Genomic DNA, 21,631 nt, shown 5'->3' with positions numbered 1-21,631 from the left:
ATCTTGCATCTGTGTTATTAGGCATGAAGTTTGTATCGTAAGCAAACCAATTTAAAATTTTTATGTGTCTGTTAAGTTGGTGTGTTTTAAGCACATCCTTCCAGGTGCTCAAAACAGAATTTACCCAGGGATTCTTCACCTGTTTGATTTGATCCAGTCGTTTTTCATCTGCTAATAAAGCTTGCATTGGGATATTTGGTAATACGTTACATTCAATGTTTTTTCACTGGGCATCATATTTGGGATCACACCAGTACAACAAAGTTCTGATTTGAGCTGAAATAAAGTAATTTTTTAAACAGGGTAAGCCCGAGCCCCCCTTTCCTTTTGTTAATTGGAGAGTTTTGAGTCGAATGCGGGGTTTTTTTTACCTTGCCATATAAATCTTGTCATGGTTTTGTCCCATTCCTCAAATAGTTTGTTAGGAATGGAGATTGGAAGAGTTTGGAACAAGTAAAGAAATCTGGGAAGGATGTTCATCTTTATAGTCTCGATCCTTTGGCTTAGAGTTAAATGGGGGATAAGATTCCATTTTTCTAGATCTTTCTTAATGGTGTTAAAAAGAGGGGTGTAGTTCTTTGCCAAGATTGTAGACAACTCCCCATGTAGCACCACCCCCAGGTATTTAAGAGATGTGGTTTGCCATTTAAATGGATATGTTTTTCTGAAAGTTAGGGGTGGTTGCCAATAGGAGAGAATTTCAGTTTTTTGTATGTTTAGTTTGTATCCGGACAGTGGACTAATTTTTTGGAGGAAAGCCATCACATTGGGTATTGAAGTTACTGGGTTGGACAAATACAACAAAACATCGTCTGCATAGCAGGCTATTTTATGTTCTACTTTTTTGATGACTACACCATTGATTGATTTTGATTGTCTAATGTATTGGGCTAATGGTTCCAGGTATAAAGCAAACAACAAAGGCGACCAAGCGCAACCCTGTCTCACTCCTCTTTCCAAAATTAAAGCTTTTGTTAGGTTGCCATTAATTTTAATTCTTGAAATAGGGTTATCATATAGGGCTCTAATATTTTGGATTATTAGGTTATCGATTTTGAATTTTTCCAAAACTTGGAATAGATAAGGCCAACTGACCGAGTCAAATGCCTTCTCTGCGTCCAAACTGATTATTACTGCTTCTTTTTGTTGTGTTTGTATGTAATTCATTATGTGTAAGGTTCGTCTTATGTTGTCTTGAGTCTGTCGTCTATAAATAAACCCTGTTTGGTCATTATGAATTAATTTAGGAAGTATTTGTTCCATTCTTTTAGACATAATTGAGGTGTAAATGCGATAATCTACGTTTAGAATCGAAATTGGTCTGTATGAGCCACAGTCCAACCGATCTTTCCCTTCTTTAGGTATGAGTGTTATAATGGCTTCTTTCCAGCTAGGAGGGGTCTGAGCATTTTTATGATCTTATTTTAATAAGATCAATCTTATTTATAAAGAATCCCATAAAATCATTGCTGCTAAGAGCAGGTGGAATGGACGGTTCAACAGAGCTATGGCTCTAGGTGAGTTTGGCAACTGGATTAAAAAGAAATCTAGGATTATTCTTATTCTCCTCTATTAATGAGGAGAAGTATGCTGCTCTTGCTTTACAAAGGGTCCTCTTATACAGCAGTAAACCATTTTTCCAGACTAGGAAGGACTCCCGCAGGCCTGTGGAGCGATATTTTCTCTCCAGTTTCCTAGCATTTTGCTTCAAAGTACGCAGCTCTGCATTAAACCAAGGAGCAAGCTTTCTATTTTTAACGGTTTTCATTTTCAAAGGAGCTGCGTTGTCTAAGGCAATACGCAGAGAACTAGCAACCCCATCAACAACATCATCAACCTGTGAAGGGGAATAAGCTATGCTTTTGCACTCTGCAAGACAGGGTTGTGAGGAAATCCTGTTATTTCTTCACATTCTATGCTGTATGTCAGCACAAGATCCAAAGTATGAAGATGAGAATGTGTGGGACTATTCACATTTTGAACAAAGCCAATAGTGTCTAAGATAGCATTAAAGGCTGCTCTTAAGCTATCGCCTTCAATGTCAGCATGGATGTTAAAATCTCCCACTATGATGACCCTGTCAGTATTTAATACCAAATCAGAAAGGAACTCTGAAAACTCATCTAAAAATTCAGAGTAAGGACCTGGTGGACGATACAAAGTTACAAAAAGAAGAGGTTTTCTTGCTTTAAAATTTGGATCAGGGAAAATTAAGGGTTAAATGATCAAAGAGTTGTAGGTATTAACTGTTTTGGGAGTAATCAGTAAGTCAGACTGGAAGTTATATATTTTTTTACATCTCTGCTTGTTTCTTTGAACCCCATTCAGCCTCAGCAGATGGCCACTCACACTGAGCCTTAGATTCTCTGCAAGCTCTGCACTGGTGGCTCCAGCAGCCATGATCATACATTGATGGGAGTTCCCAGTCACACAAACGTTTAAAGGAGGTAAACATTTTCTGGGGAAATGTTCTTGGTTCGTTCCAGTTAGTCTTTGCTGGAACTTCTGTCAACTGATTCCTGATCCCAGCTGAAGGCGAACCAGCAGGACCCAGAGATGACCAGGCAGCTTTGACCTTCAGGCAGGTGGAGCTCAGGACCTGAACGGACCTCAGGATCAGGACATGTACTGGAGCGAACTGGTTCTGATCAACTAAAGCATCTTCACATTAAAGGAACCAGACTGGGTTCATCCAGAGGAACTGATGTTCAGAACCTCCCAGTGGCGCTCAGCTCTAACAGCAGGTTTGGGTTGAAGGCAGCGAATCAAATGAGGAAAGAAAGACAGGACAACGAGGCGGTTGAAAGTACAAATGAAATCTTTAAGAATTTTTCCTTTTCAAAGAAATGAAGCTGATCATCCGCCTGGCCTGCTACAGTCTTCAGCTTCATCTACAGTACACAACGTTTCAGGAAAACATGCTGGATTTTCAACATACTTTTGCTTTAAAACATTTTATTTGGGTAAAATCTTAATGAGCACAGCTGAGTCGTCCCCATGCAGTGCAGCAGCCTAGAGGCTAATACAGAAAGCAAAGAACATCTAAGCTCCAGCTTCTCCACAGATGGAGCAACAAGCCTGTTGTTCTCAGACCTGCTCCACCTTCCTGGAGACTCTGAGGCATCTAATATGCAAAGAACAAGAGAATAAACCACATGTTTGATTCTTTAAGGGTTGCCATGTGCCAGACATCGACTAGAAGAACAGAAACTGGTCGAATTAGACTAAAGATTAATAAAGCTCTCAGTGGGAACGGCACTGATGAGCTCTGGAAATTTCTTTGCTCGTTAGAAAGCTTAACTCCAAACCTTGGCATGTTTGCTCAGATCCACGTGGAATTTTGACGTCCAATCAGTAAAGTCCGATAGATGGCGGCCATGCGGAGGCCTCTGAAACAGCTGTGGACTTTAGACAGCGAGTCCTTTAAAAAGCTCACACTACCCCCAAACATAGAAACTTCACGCATACAGGCGACATTCAACATTCAAGTGCCAGTGTTTTTATCTACTGTCTTTTGGTCAAGTTTCTGAAACTTTCAAAGAATCACTTTGAGGCTTACAAAAATAAATATTTGTCGAAAATGCTTAATAAATTACACAAAACTAGCAGCAAAAGTAGAATCTAGAAATCTGTGCAAATGGCTAAACCCCCCCCCACTGTTAACCCCCTGGTCCCAAATAAATCCTGGATTTGAACGACTTCCCTTCCCCTGTAAACAAGCTGCGCTTTCCTCTAACTCCTCCCACTTTTGGAAGCTTAAGGACATATCAGAGACATCCGTATAAAACTCTAGATGTGCAATAAAACAACTTTAGTAAAACTTGATGGGCTCCACGTCCGCCGCTACGCGCCCACGCAGTAGCACCGCCAGCCGCGTCCGCCGCTACGCGCCCACGCAGTAGCACCGCCAGCCGCGTCCGCCGCTACGCGCCCACCTGGTAGCACCGCCAGCAGCGGCCGCCGCTAAAGAAAAACGGTTTGAAGGCACGTCACAGCCGCTCCTCAGAGAGGAAACGATTTCCTGATGATCCGTAGAGAACGCCTGTAAACCTGGCCCCGCCCACCCCGCTGCTCTGACCCTTCTGGTTGGAGTGCTGCTCTCCCCCCGCCCGTTTTCCTGGTGGTTCATTGAACCCGCTCCGATATGGCCCCCCCAGCGATGGACCCAGCCTCCAACGCAGCTTGAAAAGAGAAAATGTTTGTAATTAAGTTAAGCCTGCGACTCCGTTCACGCGTCCTTTCTCCTTGACCAAAAAACAAAACACTTGCAAGCGTAGAATACCGCGGGGGCCTCACCGCCCCCCCAATGCCGTGGTCCTTTGTGCAGCCATTTTGAACGGCAGGCGTTTCCACATCAGTAGAGAAACAAGAAGAAACCAGAGTCAGTTTTTCTAAATTTGCAGCCGGCTGCAGCAGAAACTCCTCCAGTAAAAAGCAACAGAAACACCTGGAGAAGCTAGCAGCGGCTAACGAACGCGCTAGCTGCCGTAACACCGCCGAGTCGATCGGAACCCGGACTCCAGCATCGGTTTCCTGTCTGAGCCTCAGCGTCGTTGGCACTGAGCTTAATGTGGATTAAGATCCCGTCAGGAACGTGAGCAGAAACCCAGCGGGACTCCGCCCCCTTTGGATTAAAACAGGGGCCTCCCAGAGGGGCCCCCCCACAGGGGCCTAATGGTGGCTCCGTTAGCCGTCTGACGGTAGAAAAGGCTACATGATGGTAGAAATTTGACTTTGCCAAGGTTTAAGTCAAAGCTTTTTTCTTTTTAAACTAAATATTTAAACTAATTCAGATTCTTTGCTGCCTTGTTCATCTGGTGAAATCCTGTTTAAATTCAAAAAGGCGCAGTACATCAACATACCCACAATCCTCAGCGGTGCCCCCCCCATAGGAACAAAAACACGCTGAAAGGCGGAGGTGTCCGTCTGCGGCGCCGGCCGAGGACCGGGTTTAATGTACTGTCAGTGAAGCTACACAGGGAGGGTCGTTATAGTCTGGCTTAAGTCAACATGTGGTTTCCATCAGGTTGTCATGACAACCTCTTCCTATGGCGTCTAGTTCCCCCACCAATCCACGCTCCCAGAGGGGTTGTAGTTTCCTCCGTAGCCGTCGCTGTAGAAGTTGCCACCGAAGCCACCTGAGGAGGAGGGTTCAAAGGTCAGACGAGGTTAACGCATCAGAAGGCGGAACCGGCGGCGAGCCGCTCACCTCCAAAGCCGCGGTTTCCCCCAGTGTTGCGTCCTGAGCGGTTTCCAGCGAAGCCTCCAGAACCACCGGAGGACTGACGGTAATCTCTGGCTCCAAAACCACCGGAGAACCTGAGAGACAGAGAGGTCAGCCGATCAGGCGTCTGAAGACCAACAACGATGGCGTCACCAGCGGCACGGCGGCCATTACCTCTTGGATCGTCCGCGGCTGGAGCTCTTGTGCTGATGTTCATAGGCCAGGCTCTCCAGCCAGGAGGGAACCTCTTGCTTGGCCTCCACCAGGATGTCCAGCAGGTCTTTGGTTATGTTGCTGTTTTTGTCGTTAAAGAACGACGTGGCCAAACCTGGACGCAGAGCAGACATGACATCATCGCCCCTAAAACGCTAACCCCCCCCCCGCCCAGCAGAGAACCAGAGCTCACCAAGGTTTCCCACACGTCCCGTACGGCCGATACGGTGAACGTACTCCTCGATGTCGCTGGGCAGGTCAAAGTTGATCACATGCTTCACGTTGCTGATGTCCAGACCTCGCGCCGCCACCTGGAGGGAGGGAGGGAACAGCGAGGAAGACGCTCAGTCTGCTGCCGACCCAAACCACAGATCGGCTCCGCAGGCTGGGGGGGGGGGCTTACCGCTGTAGCCACCAGGATGGGGCAGCGTCCGGAGCGGAACTGATGCAAAGCTTCTTCTCGGTCCCGCTGGGAGCGGTCTCCATGGATACTGGTGCAGGCGTAGCCCTCCCGGTACAGGAAGTCCTCCAGGGCGTCGGCTCCTTTCTTGGTCTCCACAAACACCAGAGTCAGCGAGTCTTTGCCTGCGGCGTCAGAGGGGAGAGAAAACGGCCGCAGATAAAGAAGCAGCAGAAAGATTCCGCCATCCGACCTGAACCTTTGATTGGCTGAAAATTAAAGAAATGTTGCTTCCATGATCCTCAGTGGGAAGCTGTCTGAGCCACGCGTAGATCCAGAGCAGCTAGAAGGTCAGATCTGCAGCTCCTTACCGGTAGCGTTGAGCAGGTCCAGCAGGAAGGACCTCTTGTCGTTCTCCTCCACCCAGACCACCTTCTGCGTGATGTTCTCTGAGGTGGAACCCACTCGCCCCACAGCCAGGAAGATGTAGTCCTCCAGGAAGTCCCGGGCTAAGATCTGCGGGGAGATGGAACCATGAGAACCGTTCCCATGGAAACGGGGGGCATGGGCCTCGGCCCGGCGGACCCACCTGGATTTCTTTGGGGAAGGTGGCGCTGAACATCATGGTCTGGCGGATGCCCTTGGGCGGCATGGTGTCCTGCTCCACGATGCGTCTGATCTGCGGCTCGAAGCCCATGTCCAGCATGCGGTCGGCCTCGTCCAGGACCAGGTAGCTGCAGAAAAAGCCCGTTAGCCACCATCAGAACCTGGATCCTAAGCTCCGCCCAGTCCATACTGACTTGCAGTGGTCCAGGCCGATCTTGCCCCTCTCCATCATGTCCACCAGACGTCCCGGTGTGGCCACCAGCAGATGGCAGCCTCTCTCCAGTTCCCGGATTTGCTGGCCGATGTCGGCGCCGCCGTACACCACGCAGGGACGCACATGGGAGCGGTAGGCAAACTGCAGCCATGCAGGAACAGGTTTAGTGATGATGTCATCGTGACTGAGAGCTTAGATGATGGAGGACGGCGACTCACCTTCCTGGCCTCGTCGTAGATCTGCAGGGCCAGCTCTCTGGTTGGAGCCAGGACCAGGGAGATGGGGTACTGCTTCCGGCGGCCGTACCGTCCGTTGTCCTGGGGAGGAAAGACGGATTCATTAGAACCAGAACGCCTCATCAGAGCAGCTCCTCCGGCGCTCGGCCTCTACCTGTCCGCTGCTCTTGGACGCCTGCAGAGCGTCTCCTGGACCTTCGGTGTAGATCTGACTCAGAACCGGCAGCAGGAAGGCGGCTGTTTTACCGGAGCCTGAAACGGACCCGATAGAAGCTGTTAGAACCAGAACCAGCAGCAGAATCCCATCCAGCCCACAAACACTGACCGGTCTGGGCGCACGCCATCAGGTCTCTCTTGATCTTGATGATGGGAATGGCGTACTTCTGGACCGGGGTGGGCCTGGTGTAGCGGGTCAGGGAGATGTTCCCCATGATTATCTCCCCCATGTCCACATCATGGAACTGCAGAAAAACAGGCAGCGTTAGAGCGAAGCCTCAGAGGAGACGGCGACAGCAGCCGCGTGCGGAAACCTACGCTCTCGATGTGCGGCGGGCAGTTGGACCCGGTGGCCTCCACAGGAATATCATCGTACTTCTCAAAGTTTATCCCCGTGTTGCCTCCAGAGAACAGCTCACTGGAAGCACAGAACAGTTCGTTAGCGGGGGGGGGGGTCATTTGGGGGCGGGGTCAGTGTGGGTCAGACGCGGAGCGTCCGCCAGGAGCAAATGGGTCTTACTTTTCCAGACGCTCGTTGGGCGCTGTGGGCTTGGACCAGTCGTCCTCTCTGGAGTCCTCCACCCAGCGGCTGTTTCCTCCTCCACCGAATCCACCGCGTTCGTATCTGTAGAACATTCAGAGGTTTTTATCAGACTGGGGGGGAGGGGGGCGGTGCGGACTGACGGCTGTTACCCACCTCCCCCTGGAGCCGGCGCCGCGGTCGCTGTAGAAGTTAGACTTGGAGCGATCGTTGCGTCCTCCGAAGCTGTTGTAGGCAGCGTCTCTGGGAGCCCCCCCCCAGCCCCCCTCCTTGTTCTCGTAGCCTCCAAAGCCTGTATGAATGAAACGGCGTCATTGATGGACCCTGAGCCGGTGCTGGCCAATCAGCTGTCAGACGCCACGAGGCGTCTGCTGCTTACCAACACTGGAGACGCCAGATTCCCTTAAAGCAAACTGCTGTTAATCTGAATTCATCATCATGACTACAGACACGGTTAGCAACACAAACAAGGGCAGTCTGTGTGTGTGGGGGGGTGCAGCCTGACTGTGTGTGTGTGTGTGTGTAAGGGGGGGGCAGTCTCTGTGTGGGGGTGGGGGGGTAAAAGAACAGCAAATCCACACCTGAACTTTGCATTGGCTGATTAAAGGAGCCTCCACCCCTGTTACCACGGTAGGCGCCACGCCCACCTCTGTCGTTGCGAGGGGGTCCGCGGCCTCCAAACCCCCCATTAGCACGGTTGTCATGGAAACCATTCACGAATCCGTTGGTGCGTCCTCCGTCCCATCCAGGCGAGTCTTTATGTGAACAAAGAGAAGAGAGGAGGTTAGAAACAGGCGTGAGCTGCTGGACCAATCAGAACCAGGCCACCGCCGTTAGCACGCTGTTAGCACGCCGTTAGCACGCTCAGGTTGACTGGTTTGGCCGTCTGCGCCACTCGGCCCAAACATCAACCAAACAACCGAGGATCTTTGGAGAAACGCTTGTAGATCAACAGCCAATCAGAACCCTCCATCTTAAGGCCGGCGTACACTGCGCCATTTTCCAGCCGTGCGAGTATTTTTCTATCGGCCCGACTTTCAGCCTGAAAGTCGCATAGTGTACAGGAGGTTACGAGCGAATACGCCGTCTCCTTTTCTTTCAAGGACCCTCAGCAGAAAATAGCTCAAATGGCGGCGGCAGCGCGGGTCACTATAGTGAGCTTTATGTCTTCTAATCGTTTGGCTTCAGGACAGATGAGTCAGAGCAGCGCCACCTCACTGCGGAGCCGAGTCTGACGTGGTTTTTAGTCGCAGTGTACGGCGGGCTTTAGACGCCATTAGTAAGCACACACCAAGCCTTTAGCTCACACAGCCAATGGACTCCATGTTAACGGCGAGTTAGACTGCAGGACAGAGGCCGGTTCCTGCATGGTGGGCAGCAGCTGCAGCCATGATGGATGATGTGAGCAGAAACCAATCAGCTGCAGATCTATAGATCTATACTCCATGTCCAGCAGACCGTTTCCATAGAGCCGATATATATTTATCGAGGCGCCTCGTCCAGAGACCCTTCTAAAGGATCCAGACTTGCAGCATTGCCGCCGCCAGCCGCCCACATGATGCAGGGAATCAGGCTCCTCTCCAAGCTGTGACCCCTTTAGGCCACACCCCCCCGAGGGCAGCTCTACACGCTGACATGCAGGTGAAGGTCAGAGTATACCGCTTCTGCTCCGCCAGCCGCCGCTGTAGGCGTGGTAGAAGGCCAGCTCCTGGGAGGCCATAGGGGGGTAACCTGAGCAGAGGTAGGGAGGGGCCTTAGGACGGAGAGGCGGACCATGCAGCGGTTCCACTCAGCGCAATAGTTACCGGCGGTAACGTCCTCCCATCCTGACGGACAGCTGCCACCCTGAGCCTGCTGACCATCAGCCTGCCACCGCTGCTGCAGCTTGGGGCCATCTTGGAGAACATCGCAGGCATCAACAGCGTAGGAGAAAAAAAACAAAACAAAGCTACGTTTCCCACCATGACATGAAGGGGGAGGGGCTTAGGTGGGGCTGCAAGCATTCAGCAAAGAGAAGCGCAGCGATTAACCAGAGACCAGAGTCTGTCTTCTAGCTCCTCCCTTTACAGACTTTGCTGATGTGTGAAACTGTTATTTCATGCATCTAGAAATGCAACTCGCTGACAGAAGGAACTTACAGAAATTTAGAGGCGCCACTGAATAACCGCACTGTTTAGCAGCGGGATAACAATTTCCTGCTGTGGAATAAGAAAACAGTGAGAAGGTCAAGAGTGCAGCGACACGGCACCATCATCATCATCATCATCAATGATTCAGCCTTTATCAGAGCTGCTAACTGCTAGCGCTCCTGTGCTTCACACAGCCTGGAGCTGAGCTGAAGCCCCCATCCTCCCTGCTGCTGCAGTCTGGGGGACATTAAAGGCTGGAGCAGACATCATTCCACCTGAACTACTTTAGACGCACCAACAACCACCCAGAAAACCTTCATCACGGCTGCTCATTCTGTGCACTGATTGGTCCTCAGGACATTTTAACTCGCTCTGATGGCTGCTTAGGATCCATTTCTTTAAAAACTCACCGTTTTTCCCTGCATCTTTGTTCCTCAGGTGAGGTGGAATGTAGCGCCCTGGAAGAAACAAACGCTGGTTAGCAACAACCGGCAGCAGAAGACCAGTTCCACCTACATGAAAACTGTTTTAAAGTTATGTTCCCAGAATCATTGAAACAGATCCAACCCCCCCCCCCAGATGCTTGGGTCTCATTTCAGAGCAACGGGACTTTACTTACTGCCAGTTCCTCCGCCCTGACCGTCAGCGTTCAAGTCTAGCACAGCGAGCTGCAAAAGAAAAAAGAATTTATTTACAAAGACAAATCACATTTTCACCTCAGTTCCCAAAATTTAGTAATTTCACTGCTTTTATGAAGTTTATTGATTTAATAGATTATGATGCATTTTATTACTGATGTTCACTTTACTTAATATAAATATTGGGATTTATCATAATTAATGGATTATTAATATAATACTGAACTCATTTAGTCATCGATTAATTAATAACTGGAGCATAGAGGCCGTAAAACAGGCCTTTAGCTGAAAGAGTCCAAAGATTTTACATTCAAGATAAAAACCGTTTTCTGTTTGTTAATCTGCTCTATAATCCAGAGCTCCTAATTTAGTAATTAAGCAACCTCTGGCCGTTGGATTATTAATCAATTTATCTAATAAATAATCAATAGACGGATCAATTTGCTAAATAATAGTTTCAGGCCTAATAAATATAAAATAAATGGAAATTTTCTTTGTTAAAAACCTGCAGTAATGAGCTGAGCTGAGGATGGAGGTAAATATTGACCCAGAATAAAAACTGACTGCTGCCTTCATTGGGTCAAAATCACATTTAACCAACAATGGCGTCATCAGATCAGAAGCAGTCAGACTGGATGGGGGGGTGGGGGGGTAAATGAGGGGCTGATCAGGAGCAGCAAAACATCTGGAAATCATTACTGCTGAGAAATGAACTGGATGGAAAAAAACTGACTCATAGACAGAAACTAGGTCAAAGGAATGAGTCACATTTACAGTTAAATAATCGGAGGAAAAACTGTTTAACTGGAGTAATTCCATCCGAAAATACAGAGAAATGTAATCAGATTACTGAGGAATCGGATTACCGAGGGGCCCCAGGGGGTCCATGGGCCCCAAACCCCGATGCCAACATTTCCTCCTGCGCCACGTTTCAGGCTCATTCAGGCCTCATTAGCCGGCCGGCTGCCTGCCAGCTAATGCTGCTGCTCCACCGGTCATTCCTCTCAGTAATGGCCGCTCGGAATAAAGATTCATCAGAAAATGATCGTTTCTGATCATTTTAAAGTTTAAAACTCGGTCGGAGAGCAGAAAGCGGCCCACCGGAACAACATGTTCCGCCATCATGATCCTCTCTGCTGCGACTTCAGCCTCCATTTTAGCAGCAACAGCTTAGCCTAGCCACTGTTAGCTTAGCCATAGCTAGCTTAGCCTAGCCACTGCTAGCCTAGCTGAGCTAGCCCCCTTTCTCCCCAGAAACACTAACGTGTTTAAACATCCTAACCTTTGAGTGGATAAAGTTTTATTTTTCTTACCTGCTGATCCAGACCGTGCGGAGCATCAACGACCACATGACTCATAACTAAAGACAATTTTGGGGATTATCGCTGAAGAGAAACTAGCTTCTTTGTTAGCACAACCGGATGATCTGAGACGGCAAAAAAAAAAAAAAAAAAAAATGGCTCCTTCTTTTCTGGAAAAAATATGATAGTTGAGCGTTAAAGAAGGCAGCGCGTTCGTTTTATTTAGTTAAATAAAAATACTTTATGAAAAGAAATCTAAATTCTAATTCCGAATGAAAGTAAAGCGGAGCTGCTGGACTGAACCTCCTCCGGTAAACTGGACAGCGGCGGAATGAGACTCTGGCAGCTCAGGTACCGCGAGATGTCACCTCTGTAACCTCGGGCCTGCGGGCTGCTGACCAAATATCGCGATGTTTCCGCATGCTCTCAGGAGAAAATGGCTTTTCTCTTTAATTATGAAAGTAGCATCAACGCAAAGACATAAAACAGGTTTATCTACTGCGAAACGGATGATGGCAGAAAAATATGAAACTGAAACTAAGGAAAATATAAAAATTAAAACCAATAGTTTAGCTTTAAATCATATTCTTCGGTAAACAAGCAAAGTTTGAGGCCATTTTTTGATGGATTCTATAAAGAGTTCATAGATCTAACAGGAAGTCAACATGAAATGCTGGAAACTTTTTGGTTGAAAATGATGATAATATTGGAGAGTGATTGTCCTGGATGAGAGCAAATATGTCTGACAGCAAACATGATGAACTTTAGGGAACAACTGACAGCAGCCCTCAAAGCCTCTACATAAATGCAATAAAAATAATTAAAAAAATAGTTGCTCAGTTTTATTAATGGCATCACAGAAATCACAGTTTTAAGTCTCAGTATTTCCATATAAATCAATAAATGGATAAACAACATCCAGTGTTTTATGTTAGTTTCTTCCACAAGGAAAAAAGCAGAAAACTGAACCGTTAAATCAAACATCTGCTAAAGATTTTCAACATCAACACTTAAATAAACACATAAATGAAATACTCTCTTAGGAAAAAAAGTATTTGACAACATTTAACAAAGGTGATGGATGTAATTCAGCCATTTTATTCCATCTTTATTTCATTTATCTTTGCAAAGCTGAGAAAACAGTTCCTGACATAAAGCTGGATGTTCTGCTTTGCTCTGATTAAAGTTCCCCTCACTAACTCTTGCAGGAAGCCTGTGAAGGTCTACAAATACAGTTATTAAAACAATTACAAAAAGTTGAGGAAAATAAATTTTTTTTATAAATAAACCCTGAGAAACGATTATTAATCCCAAACAGGATAAATAAAATCAATACATCCTGTAGCCTTGCAGCTGTGATTTAAAACTTTTAGAGATTAAAGAAAATATTCTGAAGGGATTCTACAGGAAATAGATAGAAATAGAATCGTTTTGATTATAAAAATATATTATCCTTCATGTAAATGATAAAAAAAGGAAAAATGAATGGTTTAAATGTCAAGGAAAAAAGCCATCATTATATGAGATTATAGAAGATAATCAATAAACAGATTCAGGAGAAATCCAAAGGAAATGGATGCCAAACTATTTATCATGGGATTATCTTCTCATTCATGATGTATAATTATAGAATCAAAAAGCCAACGCTGATGTCAGACATCTTCAGGTGGGTGTCTTCATCTTTCTGTTGATGTTGGTCCCTTATAGAGGCGACATTTTGTCTGCAGAGTAGCTGGTCCACATCAGGTGGACTACTGATGTGTTAATTAACCAATCAGAGGGGATTATTCTGCCCCTTTATTCTGATTGTTGAAGCTCTTCCTGTTTCCCTCCCGATGAGCTCAGATCTGTTGACGACTGAGCTACGCCTCCTCCTGCTGAAGGATGGCTGAGATGGTCCTCCATCAGGGTCTCCAGGCACCTTGGTCCCTCTGTAAAGCCGTCTCTAAGGGAAAAAAGGTCCTGTAGGTCATTTTAATGTGTCACCTGTCAGTCCCAGTCTGGTCAGAGGTCAGAGGTCAGGTCCGTTCTGTGGTCCAGGAACGGGTCGACCCGTCATGAGCTCCTGTGGAGTCAAAGTTACCAACAGTCTGAATTAAAGGAGCTGGGGGAAGGACAGATCAGATGTTATCTTAGCCTTTCACAAACAATAGGAGATAAAATACGTTCATGTAGCTTAAAGAACTTTAGATCAACATTTTGACACAAACCATTTAATTTTTCATAATTCCAAACTAGCCTGATATTTTTAATACATGCATGGATCCCTTTAAGTGATTAATGTCTTTATTGATGTTGTTTATCATTTAGTGCAAAGCTCGGTTCTGAATGCTGGTTTGGTTTTTATAGATGTTTGTTCTGTTTAAATTATATATTAAGGACCGTCAAGAGGAGAAAAAACTGAATCTATGTGGATCTTTATCAGTTTGTTTTCTTTAAGGGAAAATTACTGCATTTTCTGCTCATTTAGTCTCAGGAAATCTCAGAGCTCTGGATTAATTTCTAATAATAATAATTATTCTAACCTCTAATGGCGGCCTGTGGTCACATGACCATTAGTTCATGGCGGGAGATCCGACCAAAGCTGGTTACATTCACTGCCCTGCAGCCACCGCTGGCCTGGGGCGGCTGCACGCCGGCGCCACCATCAGGAGGCCATGCAGGTGAAGTGTCTTGCCCAAGGACACAATGGAAATGAAAGCCGGGGATTGAACCGACAACCCTCTGGTTGCAGAGCAGCCTCCTTCATCTGTCGCCTCCATTCAGCTCACTGTAGGAATGAAATCCTGTCATTTATATAAATTATTTTCTTTCCAATTCAGTCATTTAACGCTGTATAATTATTAGCAGTTAAGTTTGTTAAATAAATGTAGATATTTTTGTTCCAGATCAGCTTTTGGATGAATTAATTTCTCAGTAATTTTGTTTGAAGCATAAACATCATTTCATCAATATCAGCTTAATTTAATAAAAGTTATTTTGCTGAACAAACATAATTTATCTTTACTATAAAAAGTTCAATTTAAACTTAAAGGAATTATTACTGTTGCTGGACAGTTTAATTAATTAAACTTTAGCGTTAACTAATCACTCGGTTACTTTATTAGAAAAATATCTCCAATTATTGTTAAAATCTGTTTCTTGAACCTTTATTTGTTGTGATATCAGAAGCTTCTATCGTTCAGCTTTATCACTAATTTAAACATCATTTAACTGCTTTGTTCTGAAAACAGTAGAGAGGAAAGAATGAGCCGCAGAAACTAGAAGCTGTCCTTATTTTATAGTTTAACCTTAATGATTGGCTCAGCTCATCGTCAGCCGTCGGGTCACATGGTCGGCGGTAAGATGGCGGCTCCTCAGTCTAATGAGCTGCAGGGAATTTAACTCGTCAATAAACAGTGAACCAACAGGGAGACTTTCTGGATCATTTTAAAAGACTAAATTTATTGAGACAAAGACATTAAAAAAGAAATAAAAGCCCCCCCCCCCATCAGGCCGTCCTCTGGTCACCAGCCAAAGACGTACTCCATGGCTTTGGAAACCAGGCTGTCGTCTTTCCTGGGCGTCTGTCTGTCCGCCACCACCTGAGGGAGGAGGAAACGCGTTCACAGCTGCTCCACCTGAACGGCTTAGGGTCACCTGGGCTGCGCTTACCTGGTAGTCGCTGCCGGAGCTCCTGTAGGAGGCGCTAAGCGGCCGGATGGCAGAGCGAGGGGTGGAGGGGAGGGCAGAGGAGGAGAAGGAGAGAGGGGGGGAGGCGGCCTCGCTGCTCCCCATCACGCTCTGGGAGGAAGAAGGAGGCGCCATGATGCTGCTGCTGCCCAGCTCAGCTCACATTCAAAGAAAAGGCCCACAGCATCACCCACCTTCTCTATGCAGGGCTTGACTCCCACCATGATGGCGTCTCCAAACACCTTCCCGTCTTTAGACAGCGCCTTCCTGGCCTGCAGCCTGGACTGGTACTGCAGGTGCATCCAGTTACCAGGAGACGCCATCTGCAGACAGAGGAGCAGTGAGAAGCAGCTAGGCTAAAAGTGGCGAGCAGCAGGGGGGCGGAGCCTCACCGTGTGTTTCAGGATGTTTCCATACTGAGCGAACTGCAGCAGGATGTAGGAAGCCGAGGCTGGAGGGAACCTGAAACAGGAAACGCATCAGAGCCTCGCTCAGGGCGGTTAGAAATGGACAGAGTGACCATAGTGACCATAGCAGCCAGAGACACGCAGCAACCAGATGATGTCATGATGACATCACCAGACGTTTTACAGAAGTAGAGTTTGATGGAAACTCACTGAAGGATTCACGTCCTGAATAAACAGGTTTATTTTCCTCCCATGATCAGCTGTTTCCTCTGATGCTAATGGCTAACGCTAGCTAACTGATCAAGCTAAGGCTAACCTGACTGAAACGCTGATTAAAACCCGCCTCCATCACTGATCCACTTCCTGTTTGCTGCAGCCAACCATGACCTAAACGCCTGCTGTCGCAGTGCTGATGACGCCATATTGATTTTCACTCATCAACCAATCCAGGAAACAGAATAAACAATGCTGTCGTCTGATTGGACGCCTCTGGAAACAGACGGATCCTCACTAAATGAACCCCCCCCCCCTGAATCTCCAGTTTCCTCCTGAATGGCAGAGGGTTGATGATTAGATGTATAACCCTTGATATTAATTCAATTCAATTCAATTCAATTCAGTTTATTTATATAGCGCCAAATTCACAACACATGTCATCTCAAGGCACTACTAACCATCAATGTTAATACTAACATTGATGGTTAGTATTAACGTTTTGGTCTATAAGAACATTATAAAATGTTAACATTGTTATATCGTGGGTTCAGCAGGTTCAGCTTTGCTCCGCCTGGTTAACAGATGCAAACATGTGGGATTCTCTCGTCTTAAAGTCACTAAAAGCTGGAATGAGGTGTTGCAGGAAACACGGCTGCTTCCAGGTGAACTGGGAGGAGTCAGGAGGCCTGAGTACCCAAAGACGGTGACCCAGGTCTGGTCCAGCTGGTCTTCAGAGGACAGAGACTCCCCCTGACTGTAGAACGGATCCACCTGAGCCGGAGAGAGGCAGCTCTGCTGCAGGCCTGCAGGCAGGAGACAGGAGGCTGTAAGCTGCAGGGATGAGGCCAGTCAGAGGGGGGGATGGGGGGGCGTACCTGTTCCTGGAGTGGAGGCCTGGCGCCCAGAGAGGGGGGTCTGCATGACTGGGAAGGACTGGAAGGAAGCAGAAACAGAGAAAGTGATGATCTGTGCTGCCTTGCTCACCAACCGTGGCAGCTGGGTGATAATCCCAGGATTTTATTCCCTCCATCGTGGAGCTAATCTGCTCTGAAGAAGCTCCTCACTCCTCCTCAGTAACGCTTTCAGACGCCTCTTCATCTGGAAAGATAAGCTCCTCCCCTTTGGCCTCTAACCGTCTCCTGATACCGGGTGAAACGTCTTCAGTCCTCGCCGCCGCCGCCACCCAGGCTAACACAGTCTGGCTTTTTCTCAGGACACATTTTCTCCGCCGTCTGAATCGCGTCATCTTTGATAAAGTCTCTCTGGACAAAGTTCGCAGTTCTTCACATTAATCATCGCCGCTTCAGAACTCGCCTTCATACAAGCTTCGTTTCACGGACTCAAAGCTTCTAGTTGCTGCAGTTCTTCGCTGCTTTCATTGGCGGTTAGCTTGTGTTAGCTTAGTTAGCATGTTTCGTCTGGTGGCGCCTTTTTTATTCTTCATTTCCTATCTTCCCCCCAGGAAAGATAGGAAAAATAAAATAAACAAACGGGGGTCCCTGTAAATATTAAATTCTTTGAAAACAGAAAAATGACTCCGATTTCCACGTCCTTAAAACGGCGGCCATCTTTGTCAACTTTCCTCTTTCATAGCAGCTGCCATTTTGGAAATGGATTAAAAATATTCCCCTGGTTATGCAGGAAAATGCAGTCAGCTCATTGGTCACAGAGCGGGACGGAAAGGCAGTTCACCGTAAACTCATCTTACTTTTAATGCCAGTTTTCTGACTGTTTTTCTTCAGTCAGTAAAGCGGGACTCGCTGCGGCGACAGAATCCGGATGATTCTGCTTTTGAAGCGCAGCTCGTTATGAGCCTGCAGGTCGACTGCACACCTGTGGGAACATAAAGCTGCTTCTTCATATCTGTGGATTGGTGACTGTGGGAAACTGCTGGCAGGCAGCGGGAGCCAGATTTAGCACGGCGGCCGAACGTGTCTGACATAGAAATCAGAAACCAGAAGCTGAAGCAACAAAGTTAATTAGATCAGATCAAACTATAAGAATCAGGAGAAAAGCTGTTAAAATCAGAACGCCGTCGTTTCTCCGTCTGGATTCATTCAGTCATGTTTATCCGTCTCCATCAGCTGCTGTTATCTAACAGCTATTAACAGGTTAGCCTCCATTAGCTCGCTAAGCTAGCCATGTTAAGCTAACCTACAACAACCATCTATTTCCTACCAGAAAAACTGATTTCTTTGTCCTAATCTAAGATGATCCTCCGTCCCAGCGGTGGTTCTGGCTCCATCTTAGATTTAGTCTCAGTCTTTAGGACGGAAACTATTTTTAGTCTTAGTTCCATTTTAGTCGTTAAGATATGTGACAGTCTTAGTCGACCAAAACTTAAAGAGGTTTTAGTCAGTTTTATGATGCAACAAACCATTTGCTATAAGAACCAGATTGTTTCCCAGACTGACAGCTCTATCCTAGATGCTACAGTAGCTGGGTATAGAAAGCTGCCGTGCAGATCAGCATTTCTGATGGACAGAAAACTTTGATTAATAGAATTCAAATAAACCTTTTTATGAATTAATGTCCTACTTTATAAAACTATGGGTTAATGTAGCAGACAGACAAGCTAATAAAATGTCAAATAAAGGAACGATTTTAGAGGTTTGCATCCAAAGCAAACACTTCCTGATCTACTAGGAATTCTGCATTAAACAGATCTATAAAATCTATATTACTCAGAAAAGCATCTGGATCTTTATCCAGAAATAAACAGAGAGGAATGACATATTAGCTCTGGATATAATTTAGGGATTCCTGTTGGTAGAAATGAAAGAATGTTTAGCATCATCTCCTGTGAGCTGGAAGAAATAAAATCTAGATAGTTAGACAAAGGGATTCTTTACGCTTGGCAGAGGATGATCAGCCACATCTAGTTTATTAAGTAGCGAGAGCAGGAAGAGCCGCACTGCTGAGAGCGAAGCATCAGAGCGGAGCGTAAAGCGCAGACTCTGAGCTAACGACGCATTTCTGCAAAGCTGGAAGATCAGAGTTAGTCAGAGTTCAGCGCGCCGTACCGGATCATTCTGCTGCTGCCATGATGCATCTGAGGTGCTGCAGAACGAGCAGCGCTGCACGCCAGGTGGGCGTGGCCAGACAGGACACAGCAGCCCAGCTGATCCTGCTTAGATTACAGCATAATGATGTAGTTTAAACGTCTGACCGACCCGCTAACATTTTCATTGAGTCTCATCCCTTCATCAGAAGCTCGCACCATGAGACGCCATGTTTTCATCATCAAAGATCCGCGTTTAGCTCGTCGTCAGGAAAAATAATCATTTCCTCACGGTGGATGAAAACAGCACAGCTGCTGCGCTCCGTCTTTCAGCGGCGCCTCGTTAAACGGAGGTTGGCTTAGATCGCATTGCCGCTTTCATCACTGAGAAGGATGGATTTCTACTTTAGGTCGCCGTGGAAACGTAAACAGAACACAGGGATCATGAGCCGAGACCAGGAGAGGTTCCATCCTGATGAACCAGAACAGAGTGGGGTTGCTGTGCTGTGACATCATCAGCTGCCCCCCCCCACCAACCTGCTTATTGGCACTGAGGGGCGTCCCCATGGTGACCAGGTCGTCATAGATACTGCGAACGGGCGGCGCTCCACTCTTGTCCTTTGGCGTAGGGACGACGGGCTGCGGGGCCGACCCCCCCCCTCCTCCTCCTGGGGAAACATTTCAGCACCAACAGTCAGTCTGATCTAACCACCACAACCATAGATCTACAATCTTAGATGCTGGATCCACTGACCTCGGCCTGAGCCCAGGCTGTCCGCCATGGGCGAGCTCAGGCTGAAGGGGCGGGGCTGCGGGCTGGCTGGGGCGGGCAGGTCACCCATCAGGAACCCTGGAAGGAACTGAGCTCCAGAGGTGGGTTTAGGGGAGGTGGGGGAGCCCAGAGTCATCGGTTCAGATCCCACTGGAAGAGAGGAGGAGCAGCATTGAGCTGGGAGGAGGCGCAGCTCAATTTATTGGAAATTTATTGTTTCCAGGTCATGTGACCTGCTGCCTGAAACTGTTCTGCTGAGGTACACTCTTTATTTAAGCTTTTCTAGATTTTCTATATTTCTTATAAAGTTTATAAGCAGCTTTGGTAAATAAAAACAGAACCTTCCTGCTCATCAGAGGAAACTAGCAGCAGTTAGCAGAGAACAGCAGGAATTCACCTGGAAGATCCATCTGAGGCTTCTTCTTCTGCCGCCGCGGGTTTCAACAGCAGGAAGTGACGAAATGAAGAACGGTGGCTAACACAGCTAGCTCCTGTTAGCCTCCTTCTGTCACATAAAGCTGCGATAAATTCAGGATCTAGAAAGATCTAAAACAGTCAGACTTTCAGCGCAGCTGGATGGATGGAGCTGATGGCGGGTTTATGCTGTTTCCGGCGCAGGTAGATGACGTCACCAACATGTTTTTCAAAATCGTTAGGTGAGGCTTACCGCCACCAGCTGGTGAGTAGGGTGAATCACATGGCAACAAATAAAATAACTACATCCTGTTAAACAATTCAATCTGTTTTAAAAACTCTAAGCTGATTTCCTCTGATTCAATAATGTCAGCTTTTATTTTATATCACTGAGCAACTAATTAACTTGTTTCTCTGAATCAAATGTTTCCTAAAATCTTCCACCGCCTCTCAGTTCCCTTTGATGTTTGCCTGTTAAAAATAATCAGCTGTTCAATCAGAGGCTCTGAGTCTAAATAATAAATAAATAATAAATCTCTCTTCCTCTCATTTGTCTAATTACCTTTTGGATTTTATTGAACCACCTTTCTTTCTCTTCTTCTTCCCTTTAACGTCTCTCTTTTGTTTTTTTATTTTACCCTTTATCTCTGTTATCCTAACATGAATATCTATCCTGACCTGTTCTCTCCTTCGCCATCCTGTTTCATTTCCCTTCATCTCGTTATGCGCCGGAACCCAATCAGAATGTTCTACCATCGTATTTATTCTGTAATGAATATATCTGTCCTGCTGTCTGACTGATTATTTTAACAGACTAATGATGAACTGGAATCTGAACAAATGATAGATTTTAATGGTCTAACTTCTTCCACCCATTGAACTGCTGAAAGTATTTATCCTCTTTAAACTCCATCATTTTTCCTGCCTTCATCACCGACATGTTCATGGAAGTCTAAAGTTTTTAATACACTTTTTTTATTATACCAATATATGTACAAACAAATAATTCAAAGTGCATGAAGAGGCACATTTAGGTCCTGAGAATATCAGCTTAATTTAAACAGCATAAATAAGTTAATTTCCATCAGTGGGAAATCTTCATATTTTAAATGTTTCAGAGATTTCAGATTTTGCTCACAAGAAGAAGAAGAAGAAGAGGTGCAGAAAGAGAAGCCAGTTGGTGCATGCAATGTGCTCTCACCCTCTCACTCTATCACTCTATCACCCTCTCACTCTATCGCCCTCTCACTTTCTCACCCTCTCACTCTATCACCCTCTCACTCTATCGCCCTCTCACTCTATCACCCTCTCACTATATAGCCCTCTCACTATATCGCCCTCTCACTTTCTCACCCTCTCACTCTATCACCCTCTCACTCTATCACCCTCTCACTATATAGCCCTCTCACTATATCGCCCTCTCACTTTCTC

General features: G+C 46.5%; 2 protein-coding genes and 1 long non-coding RNA gene across 5 annotated transcripts; all 3 read right to left on the bottom strand.

Moving 5' to 3' along the window:
- Positions 1-3,693: 3,693 nt before the first annotated feature.
- LOC107105081 (putative ATP-dependent RNA helicase an3) lies at positions 3,694-12,060 on the bottom strand. 3 transcript variants are annotated; one of them, XM_015405199.1, is made up of 18 exons: positions 11,731-12,060; positions 10,399-10,447; positions 10,190-10,237; positions 8,232-8,405; positions 7,807-7,942; positions 7,630-7,734; positions 7,428-7,527; positions 7,219-7,354; positions 7,048-7,145; positions 6,876-6,974; positions 6,638-6,798; positions 6,427-6,571; positions 6,209-6,353; positions 5,841-6,031; positions 5,631-5,748; positions 5,399-5,552; positions 5,210-5,319; positions 3,694-5,138 (listed from the first exon to the last, which is right to left on the bottom strand). In XM_015405199.1, the coding sequence occupies exons 1-18, from the start codon at positions 11,773-11,775 to the stop codon at positions 5,056-5,058; spliced, it is 2,097 nt and encodes a 698-aa protein (XP_015260685.1). In that variant the 5' UTR covers positions 11,776-12,060; the 3' UTR covers positions 3,694-5,055. The 3 variants fall into 3 exon arrangements, with proteins under 3 accessions (XP_015260685.1, XP_015260686.1, XP_015260687.1); XM_015405200.1 differs by having other exon boundaries at positions 5,841-6,022; positions 11,731-12,059; XM_015405201.1 differs by having other exon boundaries at positions 8,298-8,405; positions 11,731-12,059.
- LOC107105082 lies at positions 8,886-10,178 on the bottom strand. The gene is made up of 3 exons (XR_001482323.1): positions 9,789-10,178; positions 9,456-9,545; positions 8,886-9,381 (listed from the first exon to the last, which is right to left on the bottom strand). It is a non-coding gene; the product is annotated as an uncharacterized LOC107105082 (long non-coding RNA).
- A 3,083-nt stretch (positions 12,061-15,143) lies between the features above and the next one.
- nup35 (nucleoporin 35kDa) lies at positions 15,144-20,413 on the bottom strand. The gene is made up of 9 exons (XM_015405194.1): positions 20,184-20,413; positions 19,769-19,936; positions 19,552-19,682; positions 16,889-16,946; positions 16,708-16,816; positions 15,783-15,852; positions 15,585-15,713; positions 15,373-15,501; positions 15,144-15,302 (listed from the first exon to the last, which is right to left on the bottom strand). The coding sequence occupies exons 1-9, from the start codon at positions 20,194-20,196 to the stop codon at positions 15,225-15,227; spliced, it is 885 nt and encodes a 294-aa protein (XP_015260680.1). The 5' UTR covers positions 20,197-20,413; the 3' UTR covers positions 15,144-15,224.
- Between the last annotated feature and the right edge of the window lie 1,218 nt (positions 20,414-21,631).

The sequence above is a fragment of the Cyprinodon variegatus genome, unplaced genomic scaffold (genome assembly GCF_000732505.1).
Source record: "Cyprinodon variegatus isolate N-32 unplaced genomic scaffold, C_variegatus-1.0 Scaffold2049, whole genome shotgun sequence".
Taxonomy (NCBI): domain Eukaryota; kingdom Metazoa; phylum Chordata; class Actinopteri; order Cyprinodontiformes; family Cyprinodontidae; genus Cyprinodon; species Cyprinodon variegatus.
The sequence above is the reverse complement of the archived record's forward strand: the minus strand, read 5'-3'. Positions and strand labels throughout refer to the sequence as shown.

Bases quoted from the DNA above. Each gene is read 5' to 3' on its own strand.
- LOC107105081 (XM_015405199.1), bottom strand. From the start codon at position 11,775: ATGAGTCATGTGGTCGTTGATGCTCCGCACGGTCTGGATCAGCAG. The intron at 8,406-10,189 runs GTGAGTTTTTAA...GTTCACATAAAG, and splicing joins CAAAGATGCAGGGAAAAACG to ACTCGCCTGGATGGGACGGA. The intron at 6,354-6,426 runs GTGGGTCCGCCG...ATCTCCCCGCAG, and splicing joins CCTTCCCCAAAGAAATCCAG to ATCTTAGCCCGGGACTTCCT.
- nup35 (XM_015405194.1), bottom strand. The intron at 15,714-15,782 runs GTGAGGCTCCGC...CTCTGTCTGCAG, and splicing joins GAAACATCCTGAAACACACG to ATGGCGTCTCCTGGTAACTG. The intron at 15,303-15,372 runs GTAAGCGCAGCC...CTCCTCCCTCAG, and splicing joins GCTCCGGCAGCGACTACCAG to GTGGTGGCGGACAGACAGAC.